The following is a 19,906-nucleotide window of genomic DNA, read 5'->3' on the forward strand; positions in this document are numbered from 1 at the left end:
ACCTCACGCTTCCGGACCACCGCTGCCCGTCTAACCTGGGGTGATGCCGCGGTGAAGGCTGTGTACTTGGAGGGATTGTCACCCCGCATCCGTGAGGGCATGATTGGTCACGAGGCTCCAACCACCCTGGACCAGGCGGTGGACCTGGCTCTCCAGCTGGACCGCTGCCTCCTCACCAGACCAGGAGTGAGGGCGGTTCCCGTACAATCCCGAACTTTCCCCCGCCGTCAGGAGAACCAACCCATGGAGGAACCCATGCAACTGGGTCATTTGCCCCCCGAGGAACGGGCGCGCCGTTTTCAGGAGGGACGATGCGCCTATTGTGGGGCTCTGGGTCATCCCCGTGCAACATGCCCCATACGCCCGGGAAACGGTCCCTCCGGGTCGGTGTAGGAGCTGCCTCACTCGGAGTTTCCACTCATGCAGCTCCTCATCACACCACCCTCTCGGTCTCCTTCCAGCTGAGCCAAGGACCGGTCCCCCTGGTGGCCCTCCTCGACACCGGAGCTGCAGAAAGCTTTATCGACCAGGGGTTGGTCAACCGGCTCAAGATTCCACTCACCCTCCTCGATCATCCCGTTCCCGTCACCTCAGTGGACGGGCGCCCTCTCATGCCATATCCGATCACGCACCGAACCCAGAACCTCCGGATGACCATCGGAGAACACGTAGAGACCCTTCATTTCTTGGTCATTCACGCCCCTACGACTCCTCTCATTCTGGGTCATTCCTGGTTCCGCCTCCATGACCCTCACATCTCCTGGTCCACCAGTAAAGTCATGGCATGGGGTGTTAACTGTCGCCTTCATCATCCGTCTCCAGGATCACAGCCTAGGGAGACACCACCCAAGGATGTGGATTTAACACTCCTTCCAGGATCACAGCCTAGGGAGACACCACCCAAGGACGTGGATTTAACACTCCTTCCACCCCAATACCACGATCTGGCTCGGGTCTTTGCAAAGGAGCCTACCACCAAGCTGCCTCCTCATCGCCCCTACGATCTGGAGATCAGGCTTCAGCCCGGAACCACCCCGCCTCGGGGTCGGCTGTTCTCGCTCTCCCCGGCAGAGACCCAGGCGATGGACGCTTACATCAATGAGGCTCTCCAGAAGGGGTTTATCCGACATTCCACGTCTCCTGGGGCGGCAGGGTTCTTCTTTGTGAAGAAGAAGGAAGGTGACCTCCGGCCCTGTATAGACTATCGTGGGTTGAATAAAATCACCATCAGGGACCGCCATCCTCTTCCCTTAATGAGCACGGCTCTGGACGCCACTGCCCAAGCCACACTGTTTACCAAGCTGGACCTCCGCAGTGCATACAACCTCATCCGCATAAAGGAAGGAGAGGAGTGGAAAACCGCTTTCATTACACCCACTGGACATTATGAGTACCTGGTCATGCCCTTCGGCCTCTGCAACAGCCCTGCCGTTTTCCAGCGTTTCATCACTGATGTCCTCCGTGACATGCTGGGTCGTTGGGTTTTTGTTTATTTGGACGACATCCTCATCTACTCCCGCACGGCCGAGGAACACACCCAGCATGTTCGAGCCGTTCTGTCACGCCTCCTGGAGCACGACTTATTCTGTAAACTGGAGAAGTGTGCTTTTCACCAGGAGTCCACCTCGTTTCTGGGATTCATCATCTCCTCCCAGGGCCTGCGCATGGACCCACAGAAGGTTCAGGCGGTCGCGCAGTGGCCACTACCCAAGACCCTGAAGCAGTTGCAGAGTTTCCTGGGGTTCTGCAACTTCTACCGCCGGTTTATCCGCAACTTCAGCGCCCTGGCGTCACCATTAACTTCCCTGACGAAAACAACCAATCAGCCTCACCCTTTCCGCCTCTCCCCGGAGGCCGTTGCTGCCTTCCATGAGCTGGTCCGCCGCTTTGTAAGCGAGCCCATCCTCCTCCACCCGGACCTAACACGGCCTTTCGTTGTGGAGGTGGACGCCTCTGAGACGGGCGCGGGAGCCGTACTGTCACAACGTGGCCAGGACTCCAAACTCCATCCCTGCGCATTCTTTTCCCGGAAGTTCTCTCCTACCCAGCAGAACTATGGGGTCGGGGACCGGGAATTGTTGGCGATAAAGTGGGCCCTGGAAGAGTGGCGACAGTGGCTCCTGGGGACCCCCACTCCTTTTCTAATCTGGACTGATCATCAGAACCTCATCCATATTCAGACCGCTCGCCAACTCAACCCTCGTCAGGCCCGGTGGGCCCTCTTTTTCGAACCTTATAACTTTCACATCGCCTACCGCCCCGGCTCAAAGAACCTCAAGGCGGACGCCCTGTCCCGTCAACACACCCAGGATCCAAGGCCTCCTGAACCGAGGTCCATCCTCCCGACCGAACGGTTCTTGGCCGCCCTGCAATGGCCCCTGGAAGCCTCCATCCGGGCGGCTCTCCCGGCGGACCCGGCGCCCCCAGAGATGCCTCCTAACCGCCTTTACGTTCCGGCCGTGTGTCGACAGGAGGCCTTGAGGTGGGGGCATAGTTCACGGCTCGCGGGACACCAAGGCCAGGCTCGTACCTTCCAGTTCCTCCGCCGGGCCCTGTGGTGGCCCTCTATGAGAAAGGACGTGCGTGAATACACCGCTGCATGTGACACTTGCGCCCGGTCTAAGTCCACCACCCAACCTGGAGCCGGGGAATTGCAACCGCTCCCTGTGCCTAAAAGGCCGTGGTCGCACATAGGTGTGGACTTTGTCACGGGGCTTCCCGCTGCCGACCACCTGGACACCATCCTCACCATCACCGACCGCTTTTCGAAGGCTGTGCACTTAGTGGCTATGGCAGGGCTCCCCACGGCTAAGAAAACGGCGGAGCTCCTCCTCGATCATGTGGTGAGGCTCCACGGATTCCCCCAGGACGTGGTGTCTGACAGAGGGCCTCAGTTCATCTCACGTTTCTGGAAGGTTTTCTGTCGGTTGGTGGGCGCTTCCGCCAGTCTGTCGTCAGGCTATCATCCCCAGACTAATGGTCAGACGGAGAGAGCAAACCAGCAGCTTGGGCGTTACTTACGCTGCTTCGCCTCGTCTCAACCGTCCACCTGGCCTCGTTACCTCCTATGGGCGGAGCTCTCTCACAACCTCCAGACGTCCTCCACCACGGGTCTATCGCCCTTCGAGACCTGCTACGGATACCAGCCCCCTCTTTTCGACCATCAGGTGCCGGAGGTGGAGGTTCCGGCGGCTCAGGATATGGTCCGCCGCTGCCGTCTCGCTTGGATCAGGGCTCGCGCCGCCATCACCCGGGCTAATACGGAGTACTCCCGACAACACCGCCGCCGCCACCGGCCCGGCCCTGTGTTCCAGCCTGGTGACCGGGTTTGGCTCTCTACCGCAAACCTCCGGTTTCCGGCTGGTTCCAGGAAGCTGTCGCCTCGCTTTTTGGGGCCCTTCCCAGTCCGAGATGTCCTCGGTCCGGTCGCTTACCGGCTGCGCCTCCCTTCCACTCTTAAGGTGCACCCGGTATTCCACGTCTCACAGCTCAAGCCGGTGGTGTCTTCTCCTCTCCATCCGCCTCCGGCCCGGGTGCCGACGCCCCGAGATGTCGATGGGGACCCCGTCTACACCGTCCGCAAGATTCTGGACGCCCGCCGCCGGGGCCGTGGATGGCAGTATTTGGTGGACTGGCAGGGTTACGGTCCGGAGGAGCGTAGCTGGGAGCCTGCCCGCTCGTTTCTGGATCCTTCCCTGTTGGCTGATTTCTGGTCTCATCGCCCTGGGCCTTCTGGAGCCGTCCCTCGCGGGGGGGGGGGGGGGGGGTCCTGTCATGAACTCCTCCTCTTAACCTCCTCTGCGGGCCGGGCTGGCGCTGCACTCCAGTTCCCAGCATGCCTGTCACCGACGCTTCCCGGTGACGTCATCCCGCTGAGCCTATTTAAGGACCTGTCACAGCGGAGCCGGCACTCAGTCATCATCTAACGATAGACGCCAAGCCATTCTAAGACCTAAGACACTAACTCTACGAACCATACGGGAAGAGAACTTCCCACGCTGCCACATATCAGTCTCCATCCACCATTCTCTCCGCGCCTGGGTCTCATAACCACTCCAGCTCAGCCCATCGAACCTGACAATATGTTCGTAGAGGCAGTAGAAACCCAAATGGCGGCACAGAAGGAAACAAATTGTGAGCTCTCGCAACACATTACAGAAAATTGAGAGCAAAACACATCTGGGCTCCTAGGGCAGCTTTTCTCTCCTTTTGTAGCGGCTCTGTCTCTCCATGTTTTCTTGGGACCAATCCATTAGACATAGGGCTGGGCAATGAATCGAAAATTTATAGCTATCAAAATTTCTGACTCTTATCGAGAATTTTTCTCATGTCAATAAATTTGATAATTAAAAAAAGGAAAATATGTGTGTAGGTTGGCAACATTCATGCCCCTTTAAGAAGCTGTACCGCCTTGAGTCACATAAAAATATGACTCAGCATAATACACGTGACAGCCCCATTTAGTGGACAACTACTGTTTCTGCGCATACCTGTAGCTATCGTTCATTTATCGTTATCGAGGTGAAATGCTCAATATATCGTGATATTGATTTTAGGGCATATTGACCAGCCCTAATTAGGTAGAACATAAAGTTGAATAAACTAGTATCTATATGTGTTTCTAACCAGTGTTCGAATGTTACAAGTATATTTTTATTTGATTCTAATCCTAAAACATCCTGAAATTAGACGTTTTGATTGTTGTCCATATTGATTCTACCTGCTATCTATTGTCCAAATCCAATACCTAAAGATATAAATCAGTTTGTGTTTTCTTTGTAAATTGTGAACTATAAATATTTTTTCCCAATTCCTCAAGTAATGATGACCTTAATACTGACCAACATAACCCATTTTTTATAATAAAGCTGCCCTACTGAAGAGGCATTTTAAACTCAGACATCTGACAGCTCTGCTTTGATCTCATCCAAATGTCCTACTGGTCTTCTCCCTGCCCCTCTGATGTTTAGCCAATTAGTCTCTTCAAGTGAGGTTTGCAACTCATGGCAGGGTCATCGTTTATTCATACGACTTGCTCTTTGCCCATTTTGTGAAGTTAGTCCTTAGATATCCCTCACACATACCAATGTTTCTAACCGATTCTGGCATAATTTGAATTCCTTTTAGCCATAGGGGGAATCGTATTAAATACAGTAAATGAAATTAACATCAATCAACTGAAAGTGCAAATTGGCAGCTGAGCTTCAGAGCACAAAAATCCCAGAAAAGGCCATTTCTCTCTGTCAACAAGTAATTATTTGTTCACTTTTGCTATGCACTGGATTTACTCAGATGCTTTTTCTTTGGTACTTGGCTTGGCATACTTGGCTCAATATTACATGAGTACTATTTTAATGAAATGTACAGCATGCACCATTTATATCAGAATCCCCTTTTGCGCATGGTGCAAAAGAGCAACAGCGTTGCAGGAATGATAAAAATATATATATATATATATATATCTGAGATGCTTTATGTCAAAACCTGAGTAAAGAAGGAAAAAACAAACAAGGACACAAACTGAATGCCTTACTGAAAAGCCCTAGTGTTTAAAAAAAACTGTTGATTCACCTGAGCTGCAGCCTGTTTTCCTGAGTACGTGTTTGGTTGGGTGGCTGGCTGCTGTTTGTGCTTGCTTCCCAGCTGGGGAATTGGTTGTACGCCTGCATGGCTGATTGGCTGACGAGAGGGTTGGTCCGCCTTCTGTTTCCAAGAGCCAGCAGACCACAACAGAAACACAGACACTCAAATCTAATCTTTCTCCTTTAACACCTCAGTGCATCTATCATCTCTCCAGGGAGATTTTTAATGAAAGTCATGTTACAGTGCTAATATCTAGTTTAATACACTTCATTAGCTAAAGAAGCATGCTAAATGTGTGATTTATTTAATTAGTTAAACTGTCCACAATGTTATCGAGGTAAAAGATTTCAACATATGGCACAATAATGGTAAAATCGTCTTTCGGGAGGTGATGTGAGAAACCGCCTTCTGTTATGCCAGTGTTGTAATTTAGAAATCCCAAAGGATCATGCATATTTTGACATTTTATATATAAAAGTGAAATGGCAGCATGTTTTTAACATGTTATCAGTGCTGACATCAAAATGCAAGCTGAGAAGAAAACAGAAATGTAAAACATACAGAAAACTCAACTGCTCTTATGATTCAGACGGCGTTGGCCCTGAGATTTAAAACCACTCAAAAAATAAGCCAATGTACTTTCTCTGATCGCTCACTTCAACTAGTATTTGTTTTCCTTTGCATAGTTGCTGGATCTGTGCAAACCTGGAGTCTGCCACCCTTCTTTATGTGCTCCAATAATTAATTTAACTTTGTGTTTAACCAGTAAATACAAACTCAGTATTAAACAAACAGGTCACATCACCAACACCTAACCTCAGTGACAATGTCAACAATGGCTGCCCTTTCCAATTTACAATCTCTCCCTTCTGCCCACGGAAATGCATTTTAATTTGACCCAGGGGAGTGACGCCTGCCAGTTCTTGACCATCTGCCTCTGATCTGATTTTCACTACATCTTGCACAATGACATTCAACTTAACTTATTATCATTCTCTTTTCTTGTTTACCTCTCTTGCACTCAAAATGGGATTGCAACGTCATCTGAAGTATTCCTAGTATGGTTTCAAACTCACAATAAGTAAGAATTTTACATTTAAATTATCTCAAAACAGTCTAATGTCTCAATCATGTAAGAAGGAAGGCTACATTGGATCAGATTTCTTTTTCAAATGGCTGGGTGGTTGCTAGGTTTTTGTCCTTTGAAGGAGGCAAAAGGCCAAAGTCTGCATTGACATTTGTAATACGACAAAAACCAACAAACAGCAGCAGCGTTGCGGACTGAATGGAAGCCAGTAAAAGGAGCGACCCAGAAGCAAAAATAAAAAGAAGCAAAACAAAGTAAAACTATTTTTGTTTAAAGTCTAGTTTATACATCTCTGTCCACAAAGGTGTGAATACATGCAGCACCATTACCTATGAACTCAAAAGGCTCTCTAACAGGCTCACAGGGACTGACGGAGTAGAGCCCAATTTCTTAACAATCGGTCAAACGCAACAGAGAGTGCACGCCTGTGATTTGTCAGCAGTGGCGGTTCTACATGGAATTACTCCCCGGGCGAGGCCCCCTTTGAGCGCCCCCCACCAACACCACCACACCACCCCACCCGCACGCACACACGCATGTTTTCTACAAACAGGCATGTTTTATTAGAACGACTATTGAACATTTATTTTTCTAAGTTGCACATATTTACATTAATTACCATAAAGTTGTCAGAATGTAAAGCAATATACATTATATACTGTATAAAAATATATAGAATCAAATATACAAAAACAAACAATAACTAAATATTAAGAATATATGAACATAATATAAAATAAATATTCTAAATAGCAAAAATATTTCACACATAACAAACTAAAGATAATCACTACAGCATTGCACTTAGAACAGAAAACACAAACTAAAATTAAAACCTAACCTTGATGCAAAGTCATCAATAATGTCATCATATGAAATCCGCTCCCCTACTGAGTGATTGAGAGCCAGGTTAGTGAGCTGCCCCTGAAACATAGGTGACCTCAGGTATGACTTGATCAAGTTTTGAAAAGCTCCTCTCAGCTTGAGCCACAGTGACTGGCAGAGCAGTCCAAAAGTTGGGGTAGATCTCCAATAGATCTTTATCATGATCCATAATATTTTAGAATTGCCTCTGAAATTGTAATTTAAACTGACATAAAAAAAACTGTAGACTACCAAAAATGCCAACTTTTACAGAACAAATCAGGTATAAAATAATCAGTGCAGCCATCTGCAATAAATAAACAGGATAGTTAGTGGTGACTTTTCTTCTGCTTGTACAGTTGTTTTATTTATTATTATGTGCAAGGTATCTGCAGGTTTAAGGGAGCCAAATTTAGGACTTTTTAAGACCTTTTTTAAGGCCACTTAGACCAAATTTAAGCTATTTTTATAATTAAATTGAAGCTTTATTTTCCAACTATTGCCTGTAACCGGTGCTAACCACGTTGCGAACGTGGGATTAGCCATCCAGTTACCATTAAACTTGCTCTTCCCCACGGCGCACGCTCCCACTAGTTTAACCAGCTAATGTGCTCATCTAAAAATAGCCCCCTTTCACAACCAACTGAATGCGTACGGTTCCGCTTACGCCAATATCATACACAAAAAATGCTGAACACTAACTAGAAATTCATGAAAATGTTATAGAAATAAAAGAATCTTGTTTATTCGGTCTTTGAAAATGTAAGACCTTTGGAAACTTTATTTAAGGATTATTTGTAATTTTTAAGGATTTTTAAGGCCTTAAATTTGGAAAAGCTCATTTAAAACCTTTTAAGGACCCGCGGATACCCTGTATGTGAACCAGCTCCACAATATTTATCAGACCTTTTAATCCTTCACTCTTATGGCCGCACTCTACGGTCCTCAGGTCAAAACCTACTGAAATGTCCCTAAGACCAGATTTAAAACTAGAGGGGACCTGTCCTTCCACGCTGTAGCTCCCAGACTTTGGAACGCCCTGCCCTTGTTTCTTCGTGTGGCCGACTCGGTTGATTCTTTTAAAAAGCAGCTGAAGACACTTTAATTTAGACAAGCTTTTATGTAAGTTGACCTTGTGCTCCTGTCCTGTTTTGCCTTTTTATGTATGTTGTGAAGCACTTTGTGATTTTATCTGTGAAAAGTGCTATATAAATAAAATTGTACTTACTTACTTAAAAAGGCAAGCCGTTTTAACAACTAATCAGTAATCAGACCTCTGTAACTCCTGCTTTTATAGCAAGTTGCATATTGAGCAGAAAATTTTACAAAATAAAGTGAGAGCAAAGCTTTTTGTTTTTTACCATACCATACCATTGTTTTTTTTTACATAGCACATTTAAAACGCAGCATGGGAGCTGCCCAAAGTGCTGCACAGGCTGGACCAAATCACGACCAATCTAAGCAACAAAAATAGAAGATAAAAATACTGATCAATAAAAGGTAATTAAGAAATGAGGATTACTAAAAACACAATAAAACAATAACACAATCAAACGAGTTACGGTCTAAAAGACAAATTTTAGAAGTGGGTCTTTAAAAGAGATTTAAAAACCACCAATGATGGAGCCTTTTCTGTTCTTTTTCTTTCGGCTGATCCAAAAAAAACGACCCGATCTGTGACTGAAAACCGTGACGAGATCCAAACCGTGAGATTTTTCATCAGTCGCACCACTAGAAGCAAGCATGACTACAGCAAGCAACTTCCAGAAAGTGGACGCTCCCATGGATGTAATTTTCACATTAGAAGTGGGGTGGGGGGACACGGGGGGGGGTATCTTTACAGTATGCTCTAATGGGAAACAGGCTTCAACACAAACGGTTGTTTTCCGCTTGGTCCTAGAGCTCAACCAGTGTCAATTTAATATAAAGTAATATTGTTTTTGGATGGTAAAAAGTGCAGGGGTCAAAACTTGTCTTTGGAAAAAGTGGGGGGACATGTCCCCCACCCCCCCAAAAAAAAATTACATCCATGGATGCTCCAATCAGTTTGAAGTCAGTGTGGCAGCATTTTGGCTTCTCCATGTTTACAAATAAAAAGGGACAAGACAAAAATCGTAAAAGAAATCAGAATCGTGAACTTCTAATCGGGAATCGAATCATGGCTTGAGTGAATCGTTACATCCCTATTTTACACTGCTCTGATAAACTGTATATATAACCCACATGCAGAGCTGCATGGCCTCTGTAACCTGCTCTAGTTCAGCAAAGTACAATGTCCCAGTCATGATCTAGCCCCTCCCAGGCATTTTACTTCTCCTTCTCTTTTAACATTTAGCAAATGTCAAACTCCTCCTAAAAATAGAGCCAGCGGGCAAATGATCCATGTAAGGATGAAACCCATGAAGTCAGCAGACTGTATTTTTAATCAGGATACAACTACATGAAGTATTCGTATGAGCCACAAACACAAATTCTGCATTTTACAGCACATGTATTCAACACCAGCAGAAAAATAATCAGCAGAAGTTTTGTCTGTTGTTCAAATGAACTGATTAAAAGAAAAGATCAGAGAATGTTGCTGTAAATTCTCTCACTGCTCGGATTTTAAAGCATTTCCTTCTCCACCAATAGTCAGGGGAATCAGAGAAACCAATTACTGTTTGCTACATAACAACAAACCTCTTTTAGAAAGCAAAACGCTTTCAGGTCTGCGTTTGTTTCTTGTGGCAACATTTAACAAGCACTTCTCAGAGGGATTATCATCTGTAATAGCAGTCCCCTAAGCTTTAATGAAGACCACAACACAATCAATTTTATCACTGTGGAACAATCGATCGGTCAAGCAATTACCTTTAAACTACCTTTTACATAATCGAAACGTAACAGCGTGCAAGAAAGTGTATCTAGGGACAAAAAGGAGCATTTAAAGCAGCGACTCCTTCACAATGACTGTCTACTATTACTATTACAGTGAAGAACGCCCTGCAATTTTGCAAGTTGTCCCACTTAGAAAGTATGGAGGGGTCTGAAATTCACATTGTAGGTGCATTCACATTGTGAGAGACAGCATTTAAAACAAATTTAGGGAAATTGCATTGTATGTTTTTTAAAGAACATATTCACACTGCACTGCTGCATTTAAGTATCTGAATACCTGGAAATCATGAATTCTTGCTCTCTAAGACCTGTTACTCTGCCCAAAGTCCATCTCTTCTCCACTTAATAATCTAAATTATCAGCACCTGTCTGAGCTTGTTACAGACACCTGTCCACACCGCAACTACTAGTATGCACAAGACCAAAGAGCTGTCAAAACACCACTAGAGACCAAACTGTGGACCTCCACAAGATTGGAAAGGGCTACAGTGCAATCGCCAAGCAGCTTGGTGAAAATAGATCAACCATTGGACCAATTTTTAGAAAATGGAAGAAACTAAAGACAACTGTTAGTCTCCCTTGGACGAGGGCTCCATGCAAGATCTTACCTCGTGGGGTATCACTGATGATAAGAAAGGTGAGGAATCAGTCCAGAACTATACTGAAGGAGCTGGTCAATGACAGGAAGAGAGCTGCGAGCATACTTTCAAAGGTCACTGTCAGTATGCTGTCTTCATTTCAAATCATGAACTGCACTGAAGTTTCCCCTGCTCAAGTCATCACGTTTCCAGTCTTGTCTGAAGTTTGCCAGTGACCATCTAAATTGTTTAGAGGAGGCATGAGAGAAAGCCGCGTGGTCCGATGACAGAACATTTTGATCTTCACTCCACTCGCTGTGTTTGGAGGAAAAAGGATGAGTTGCATCCTCACAATACCATCCCTACTCTGAAGCATTGGTGGAAACATGCTTTGAGGGTGCTTTCCTGCAAAGGGGACAGGATGACTGCACTGCATTAAGGTGAATCGGGCCATGTATTGTGAGATCAGAATCAGAAGGGTTTTATTGCCATATGTGCGAGAATGACAACATTGGTAAATTGCTGCGGTACTTGGTGCAAAAAAGGAAGATAAAAATAAGAGATAAAAAATATAGGAAGTAAGAATATAATCATAATAAAATAATAGTAATTTCAAGTGGAGAAATGGCTGCTATATACAAGACAGAGATATTGAGCAACAACCTCCTTCCCTCAGTCAGAGCATTGAAGATGGATCACGGCTGGGTCTTCCAACATGAGAATGACCCAAACCACACAGCCAGGACAACCAAGGAGCGGTTCTGTAAGAAGCATCAAAGTTCTGGAGTGGCCGAGCTAGTCTCCAGACCCAAACCCAATTAAAAATCTTCGAAGGGAGGAGTGGACCAAAATCCCTGAAGCAGTGTGTGGTCAACAACTACAGGAAACATCTGACTTCTGTCATTACAAACAACAAGCGGCTTCTGTACCACATATTAACACGGATTTTCTCAAATTACTATTGAAAGTGTTACACGTCAGGGCTCTTAAAAGAAAATTTTGATCAAAACAAGGCACACCTAAAAGTGTGCCTTGTGGAGCTCCATTATTCCTTTCTATAATTCATATCCGTCCATTAAAAATGATTTATACAAATTAAACGGATACCAGAAATACCAATTTTCTAAACTTCCCTGAAAACCACCTGTAAAGATTAGTGAATAAGTATTATTCATCGATTGTTCTTACATTTGAATCGTGCTTCAGTACTAAACAGCAGTTCTTTAAAAGTTTACTTTTTGAAATAATGTAGATGACAAGTTTGTCCTTGAGGCAAACCATCTTGTTTTCATTTACATTAGAAATGAGCTTTAGATGGATATTGGATGCAGCTTCCATCTGTACAGGACACTTCAGCATTAAGGCTTTAAAAAACTTCATATAAATAAAGCGTGTGGGATTGGGATCTAAAAAGCAAACTGCTGGGTTTTCAATAAAAAGTGATTCTGCAAAGCATTTCAACATCAAACAGAAACAGAAGTCTTCATTTAGGAGAACAGAAGTAGAAATTCTCCAAACACAAGAATTTCTAAACAATATTTCTAAAAATATTGATTTGTTGTGTTTCACAGAATGCATATTTAGTTGTGCTTTCATAAGCCGACAGGCTGCGAGAATTGTTTTAATTCTCTCTAATTACTCTGAGATGTAAAACAGGGTATCTGCAGGTTTAAGGGAGCCAAATTTAAGACTTTTTAAGACCTTTTTAAGGCCACTTTGACCAAATTTAAGCAATTTTTTAAAATTTCTTTTAAGCTATAATTTCCAGCTATTGCCTGGAACCGGTGCTAACCATGTCGCGAACGTGGCATTAGCCATCCAGTTACCCTTAAACTTGCACTTCCCCATGGCACAAGCTCCCAGAATGTGTACGGTTCTGCATATGCAAATATTTTTTTTATTTTTTTATTTTTTATTTTATTTATTTATCTCAAACCATCGAAAACATCAAATTGCATATGCACTCCTCCATATTCCTGGTGCATAAAAAAATTTAAAAATGTGGAATACGATTAACATATGCTGTTGAAGAAGACAATACAAAACATATGATACACATAAAATGCTGAACACTAACAAGAAATTCACAAAAATTGTATAGATATAAAAATATCTTGTTTATTGGGTTTTTGGTAATTTAAGAAAACTGTATTTAAGGATTATTTGTCATTTTGAAGGATTTTTAAGGCCTTAAATTTGGAAAAGCTAATTTAAGACTTTTTAAGGAGCCGCGGATACCCTGTAAAAGCATCTGGACTTTTCAAGGGCTTTATTTGAATCTCCCTTTGTTTTGTGAATAATTAGCTAACTGATTTCCAAGTTTCTTTCTGCTTCTTGACAATTTTCTCTCTTTTTTTAAGTTTCATTATTTCTCTACTGCATTTTGCTTTTTAGTTAATACTTTTCATTTAAATGGGTCATGAGGACTGCTTTGAGAATCTGTTTCAATTCATTATTAAAATATTCGACTATTAACATAAAAAAGGCTAGAATTGAGCAGGAAGGACACACAAAAAGGTTTGAGTCGCTTGAGTGGTGAGAATATCCAGGTATCTAAAACCAGCACCAGTAAGCAGACATGTCCAAATATAAGTTCCCTTCAGTCAAGGTCCTTATCAAACCATCTTTGACAGGTCAGAATCAGTCACTGCAGACGTCTCAGCTCTTATTTTTATTGTAGCACAGCTATACTCACAGTACTAACAATGTACACTCAACATGTGTTTTTCTCCCAACAAAATACAGCTCTTGTAACCAAAAACATCCCACGTGTCCTTCTGCCCACTGCTGTGGGGCTCACAGATGGAACAGAAGCCAGCTGAGGTCACCAGGAGAGGGGGAAAAAGCTGATGTGTGCCTGTTTATGCAGGCCAACAATTAAATCAGGAACTGACTGCATCTGAGTTGTTTCATCTGACATCGCAGGCTTCTCTGTGTATTGCATCTAAATTAGCCACTTAAGAAACAAATAACTCACAGTGCAGGTCTCTAATGTGACTCTGTATTAAACCTTTAGATTTGTCTATTGGGGTTTTAAGCCAAGGGGAACAGAATAAAGTGCATTATGGGTCTCCATACCACCTAGATATTTGTTGTCCCGCTTTAGAAGGAGGTAGAAAGGGTGGTCATTTAGTCAAGCCTCTGATTAGTGCAGCATGAAAGCTAGAAACAGACATCTGCAGAGGAGTGGACCTCATAACACTTTAATTACTCGGGACAGACGGCAGAGATCAGAGGCCACTTAGAAACAGAAAAATGTGTGACATTAAGAGGCAGACCTGGCAGGTCGAGCACAGTGAGAAACAGATAATGTTCAACAATGCTCTGCATGTCGGTTTTTATTAATAAGACCGGTCAGGCTAAGGTGGCTAAACTGAAACAACAGTAGAATATAAAAGATGTTAAATAGAAATGTCTTATCAGGATTAATAAATACTTCTTTCCAGGGTGCTTTGGCAGATTTGAGAGTCAAATAAGACAATTGTGTGATCCCTAAGGAGCTCAGCCTCCTCATCTGGGACTAAACCTGCAGTCATCATTAAAAGAAACATTCATGCTGCACAAATCTAGACATGCAAGCACAATGACTGCAGAATAATAAAAGCAAAAGGGAAAATGGCCAAAAGAACACCAAGACGCCATTAGATAAAATGTTTATCCATAAACAAAATTAAGAAATTTATGTTGTAGACAGTCTAGAAATGTATAGTATGAGGTTTACCAGCACTGCTTTTATAAAGAACCATGACAGATTCCCCTTTTTGCAGCAAATATAGCTTAAAGTTTCCACAAGGTTGAAATCTGATCCAATTCCTTTAGATTGAATGGGATCAGCTGGTGCACAGCGACTTATAATCCATAAACAGCCTCTCAACTAACCTCATGTCTGAGCAATGGTGAAACTATTTAAGGAAATTTTAATTTGTTCTCCTAAACCACAAAACTGTTATTTTAGCTGTCAGCTGAGGGTTTCTGTTGTACTAGGCTCAAAGCCCAAACCAAACTCAATCATTTAGAAGACTAAATTCTGACTAAAACAAGCCTTTTTTCTTTCTAAGAGGACATTTGGACTTTTTTTTTTCAAATTAAAATAGTTCTACGGTTGGTGCAAAACCTGTTTGTGAGGTTCTTTGAATAAACCCCTCTCATATAACGCAATATGACTAGTTTTATCCTTGAAATTTTAGGTACTTTCCAGAATGAGCCGTTTCAGGGCTTTGTCACTTTAAGACAATGAGCTGGAGCTGACCACGCCCACCCATCCTCCACTCAGGTTGCTTTAAGCTGAGAAGCTCTGATTTTCAGGAGGGGTTTGGAGAAGTGTTGTTGCTCCTCCTGTCTGGAGAAGTGAGAGGTGATTTGCTCCAATATGCAAATGTCTCCATTTGTGGCGTCGCAAACTGTGACTTTTTTGAAACGGCTTGTTTAGGGCCCATGATTCCTAAAACCAAACACTAACAGAAAACCGGTGGACTAGGTTTATACGGGCAATAGACCCACACGGCAGCACAAATGGATGCAAAATGTGAGTTTTGCTAAATGTGTCCCCTTTAAACAAAAGTAGTTTTTGTATTTAAAAAAGTCATCACTGCATCATTTCTGACTAATTTCTCCAGTCATGTTAGCAAAAGCAACCTCACAGTGTGACTCTGACCCTTCTCTGGACAATGAGTGATACTGGAACTGCAGAACACACTTTTTATAATGATTCCTTAGGCATTAACATTTTCTGTCCACTTTTCTATCAAGTCCAGCTTTTTGCAGCATATGAACCAAAATGCTTATGAGCAGCAAATCTGAGGTAGACATTGACATAAGCTCTACTTTACTATCCGTCCATCTGCTTATCTAGGGTCAGGTCGTGGGGGCAGTAGCCTTGCACAGAGGCCCAGACTTCCTTCTCCCCAGCCACTTGGGCCAGCCCCTGTGAGGGAATCTCAAGGCGTTCCCTGACCAGCCGAGAGACGTTTTCTCTCCAGCGTGTCCTGGGTCTTTCTTTAGGTCTCCTCTTAGTTGGACATGCCCAAAAAACCTCACCAGGAGGCATCCTAACCAGATGCCCGAGCCACATCAACTGGCTCCTCTCGATGTGGAGGAGCAGCGGATCTACTCCAAACCCCTCGCAGATGGCCGAGCTTCTCACCTCATCTCTAAGGGAGAGCCCAGACACCTTACGGAGAAATCCCATTTCGGCAGCTAGTATTCGCAATCTCATTCCTTCAGTCACTACCCAAAGCTCGTGACCATAGGTGAGGGTTGGATCGTAGATCAGCCAGTAAATCAAGAACTTTACCTTCCGGCTCAGCTCTCTCTTCACCCTGACAGACCGGTACAACGCCCGCATCACTGCAGACGCAAATCGATCTCAACATCTTTTCTTCACTTGTAAAGACGACCCCGAGATGCTTCCAACTCCTCTGCTTGAGGCAGGACCTCATCCTACTCATCCTAGTCCTTCTACTGTTCTGCATTTATTGGCTATTGTATTTTTCTGTTAGAGATGCACCAATTTCAGATTTCTGAGGCTAATATACATTTTTGCATTGCTGCTGTAATTATTTCATACATTCATCTAGGTTCCAGGGATACAAATTTGAAATAAGCAAAGAGAATGCTTTCACAAAACAATGTGTGTTGATGTCATCTTGACTAATTCTTGTTACAAATAAGATTTTGCAAACACAAACAAGAGAGACAGATGTTATCTCTATTAACTCGTTCACTGCCAATGACGACTAAAGTCGTCATTTGCATTTTTTTTACTGTTTGAGCATCGGAACGAGCCCCCGCGCTGAGAGAACAAACATCTCAGCCCTGAAGCCGATCTTCATCCGCATACGTCACAGATCACATGATCAGGAAGCAACACATCCATGTGTTTGGAGATGGTTTTGGGCTGTTCCTGTAAAAAAAAGTGAGGCACGAACCGGAAAAGCGTCTGCCGATCACAATTCGAAAACGGGTTATGAAAGAACGGATAATGCTCGAAACACGCAGCCTCTTCCTGATGTAAGAGGTGAGTCTCCGCTTTGTTTTAGTAGTTTTGGCATCGGCATCATGCTTGCGCGCAACGTTCTGTGACTCTTACAAAAACAGTAAAAACGGTGAGAAACGCTGGCAGCGAAGGCCGTTAGTGATCAGGAAACGGCTGGCAGTGAATGAGTTAATGTAGCGCGACTCAGGGTTGCGAATGACCAGTCATCAATTCTTGTCATGTGTCTTGCCCATGTATGTCTGATCTGTGAATTGTGTGTACTGAAACTCTAATTTCCCTCTGGGATTAATAAAGTATCTTTGATTTGATTTGATTGATTAAAAAATAAGGAGAAAAAGGGAAACAGAAAAAGGAAGAGAACACCTCTCAAAATAAGCAGCCTGCTGGCAGGCTTACACCTTTAGTTGGCATTGGGTATCTCAGACTCTACTTGGGTTTAGCCAATAAATTGGTTCATAACTCCTACCTCAACTCTTATTGCACAGGAAGAAAAGCGTCCTTCCCCTTAGCTAGACTTGATCCCCGAAGATATGTGACATTCCTGTTATTTCACTGCAAAGTGATGTTATGCTTGCATTATTCTATAAATAGCAACAGTAATAATACAGTGACAAGAGAAAATGTATGTCTACAATATTCTTACGTTAGTGTAACCCCTAAAAACCAGAAAGGCTTTCGGAATCAGAGAACCAGCGTAAAAGCATCTACAGAAACACTGAGACACGTTCTATTAATAGCCTCCTCTTACTGTTACGCAAGTTCGAGATCTGGTATGAATGCACGCCGTCTCAAACCGTTACATACCTTCTCATTTGAAACATCGCCTTTCTTTTCTTTGTCTCACACGCCATGAGTCACCAAGTCTCACACTAAATGTGCAGAAGAAAGAAAAGACTCAACAAGAGCAACCCTATCTTCTTTTGTCAAGTCTGTCTACTTGCCTCTGTTGAACAACACCACTGACGAGACACTTTCCAATTATAGAAACCAGACACTCGTGAAGAGAGGCAACTTTCACTGTTCCCTCAGAGGCTCCAGGGGCAGTTTCACTTTGCCAGAACTAAGCAACACATTTACTGGTGTCGACTTTGTTACCCGACCTCTAATTCTTGATTTTAGGAATGAAATGGATCTCTGAGATTTTGGGCATTCAACTGAATCCACCTTTATTGCCTCACAATAATAAGCTCAACAATTCACCAGAGGAGCCACGAATGGTTGTTTTTGTTTTATTATGTTCAGTATTTTGGCTTGCCATCCTCTATTTCCTGACCAAACTAGATGCTTAGTGTCAGTTATAGTCTGAATCTTTTCTTCCAGACAAAAAAAAAAACATCAACATTTCAGCTTTAACTTAAAGTAAGTCTGAAAAACAATTTCATAGTGTTAATTTTACATAGAGTGCAATGACTGGTGGATTTGTGTCCACAAGAGCAGGAATAAAATGTACAATATCATATGTTGCTTCAGCTAAATATTTAAATAGATCATATATTGTCCTCATAAATTAGTGGACGGCATTTTCCTGCTCCTCGACCTTCATTTGCGGAGATATTAAACGCAAATGCCAGTGACGTCTCTGCATTGGGGCCAGTGGGGCCGGGCCCCACCAGATGCCACTGTGGAGCTCTATGCTTGCTTAAAATAATCAGTGGAACAGAATGGCTTGTTTTACTGTAATATTGTCTAAAAACCTTTTCTGGCACCAAGATGTTTCGCTTAAGCCTAGGTCACACCGGAGGCAGTCGCGCCACGCAGCGTTGTGCTGTCATTTCTAATAGAAGCCATTATAATTAATATGAGTGGGCACGCGGGGAGCACCGAGGCGCTGAAGATAGGCGCCAGTTCTATCTCAAGCACGGCAGCTATTTACAGCATTGCGGAGTACTTTACAACAGACATTACAACGTGGAACGGCTTTACGACACAAACCCAACCACTAACCCCAAAATTTCACTACCTCCGCTCCGCCCCCGCCTTCCGCAGCCGCTCGCTTCTGAACTAAATTTTTACCGGTATCCGCTCTACAACGGCTTCGCTCCGGTGCGGAGACCTGAGGTGCGCAAACAGACATGCGCGGGATTTTTGAGATCTTGCGATACAGTCCGAGCAATAAACACGGAAGTTAGATCCAAACACCCGTTGTGTGGGAGAAGCATCGAAATGAACTGTTTAATCTGCCCATCATTTGTGTTGAGAGATCAGCAGTGTTTGGATCAACAAAGTGTGACTACTTTGATAGTGGAAACTGTATTTATGGCTTACTTTTGTGCATTTAAAGTTCAACCGCCATTGATAGTTGTTAAAAGTTGTTAAGCCTGTGCATATGAAACAAAAAACGCCTTTTGTTTATCGATTTATTGTGAAATAACGGAAGTTGTGCTTGCTCCCTTTCCTGTTGGGCGGTTGTGATTTCTGTCCATTGACTGCGGAGGTGCTCTGGCGTCCGGCAAAAATAGAATCGATCCTATTTTTGCCGGATGGTAGAACGGCGGGCGGCGCACTGCGCCGCACGGCCGCAGTAGTGGAACAGCTCTGATTGACTACAACGGGACCGATTTTGCTGTGGAGTTCGTGCCGGAGCGGAGGTAGTGGAATTTTGGGGTAACCCAGCCGCAGTTTATCACTTTAAAGTACTATTGGTCCTAAAATGTTTTAATAAATTGCGTACTTACTCACTGTTAATGAATTAGAGTCTCAAAATACGACGGCAAGTCTGATCAGGTATAAACAATAGTCACTTTCCACTTCCTGTTCTCAAGTCCTGCATGATGTTGTGACTATCACACAACTGTCCAAGAAGCGCTTAGCGGCGTGTCCTGTGTGACCACTTGACTTCTCAAAATCGCGGGTGTACCTTGCAGTGTTACGCTCGCCTCCGGTGTTCCCCGGCTTTAAAAACATTTGTGTCTTTATATCTAA

At 43.9% G+C, this 19,906-nt stretch overlaps 1 protein-coding gene across 6 annotated transcripts in view; it reads right to left on the reverse strand.

The window, feature by feature from the left end:
• Positions 1–19,906, reverse strand: part of pde4d (phosphodiesterase 4D, cAMP-specific) — a 284,880-nt gene that overhangs the window by 159,979 nt on the left and 104,995 nt on the right. The window contains exon 1 of one of the 6 annotated variants that reach the window (XM_054731776.2): positions 17,789–17,969. The exons of the other annotated variants lie outside the window; for them this stretch is intronic. Within the exon in view, the coding sequence (XP_054587751.1) occupies positions 17,789–17,835 (47 nt within the window). The 5' untranslated portion in view covers positions 17,836–17,969. Of the gene's footprint in view, positions 1–17,788; positions 17,970–19,906 lie in introns of those variants that run through there. 6 annotated transcript variants of the gene reach the window in all.

The sequence above is a fragment of the Nothobranchius furzeri genome, chromosome 17 (genome assembly GCF_043380555.1).
Source record: "Nothobranchius furzeri strain GRZ-AD chromosome 17, NfurGRZ-RIMD1, whole genome shotgun sequence".
Lineage (NCBI taxonomy): Eukaryota > Metazoa > Chordata > Actinopteri > Cyprinodontiformes > Nothobranchiidae > Nothobranchius > Nothobranchius furzeri.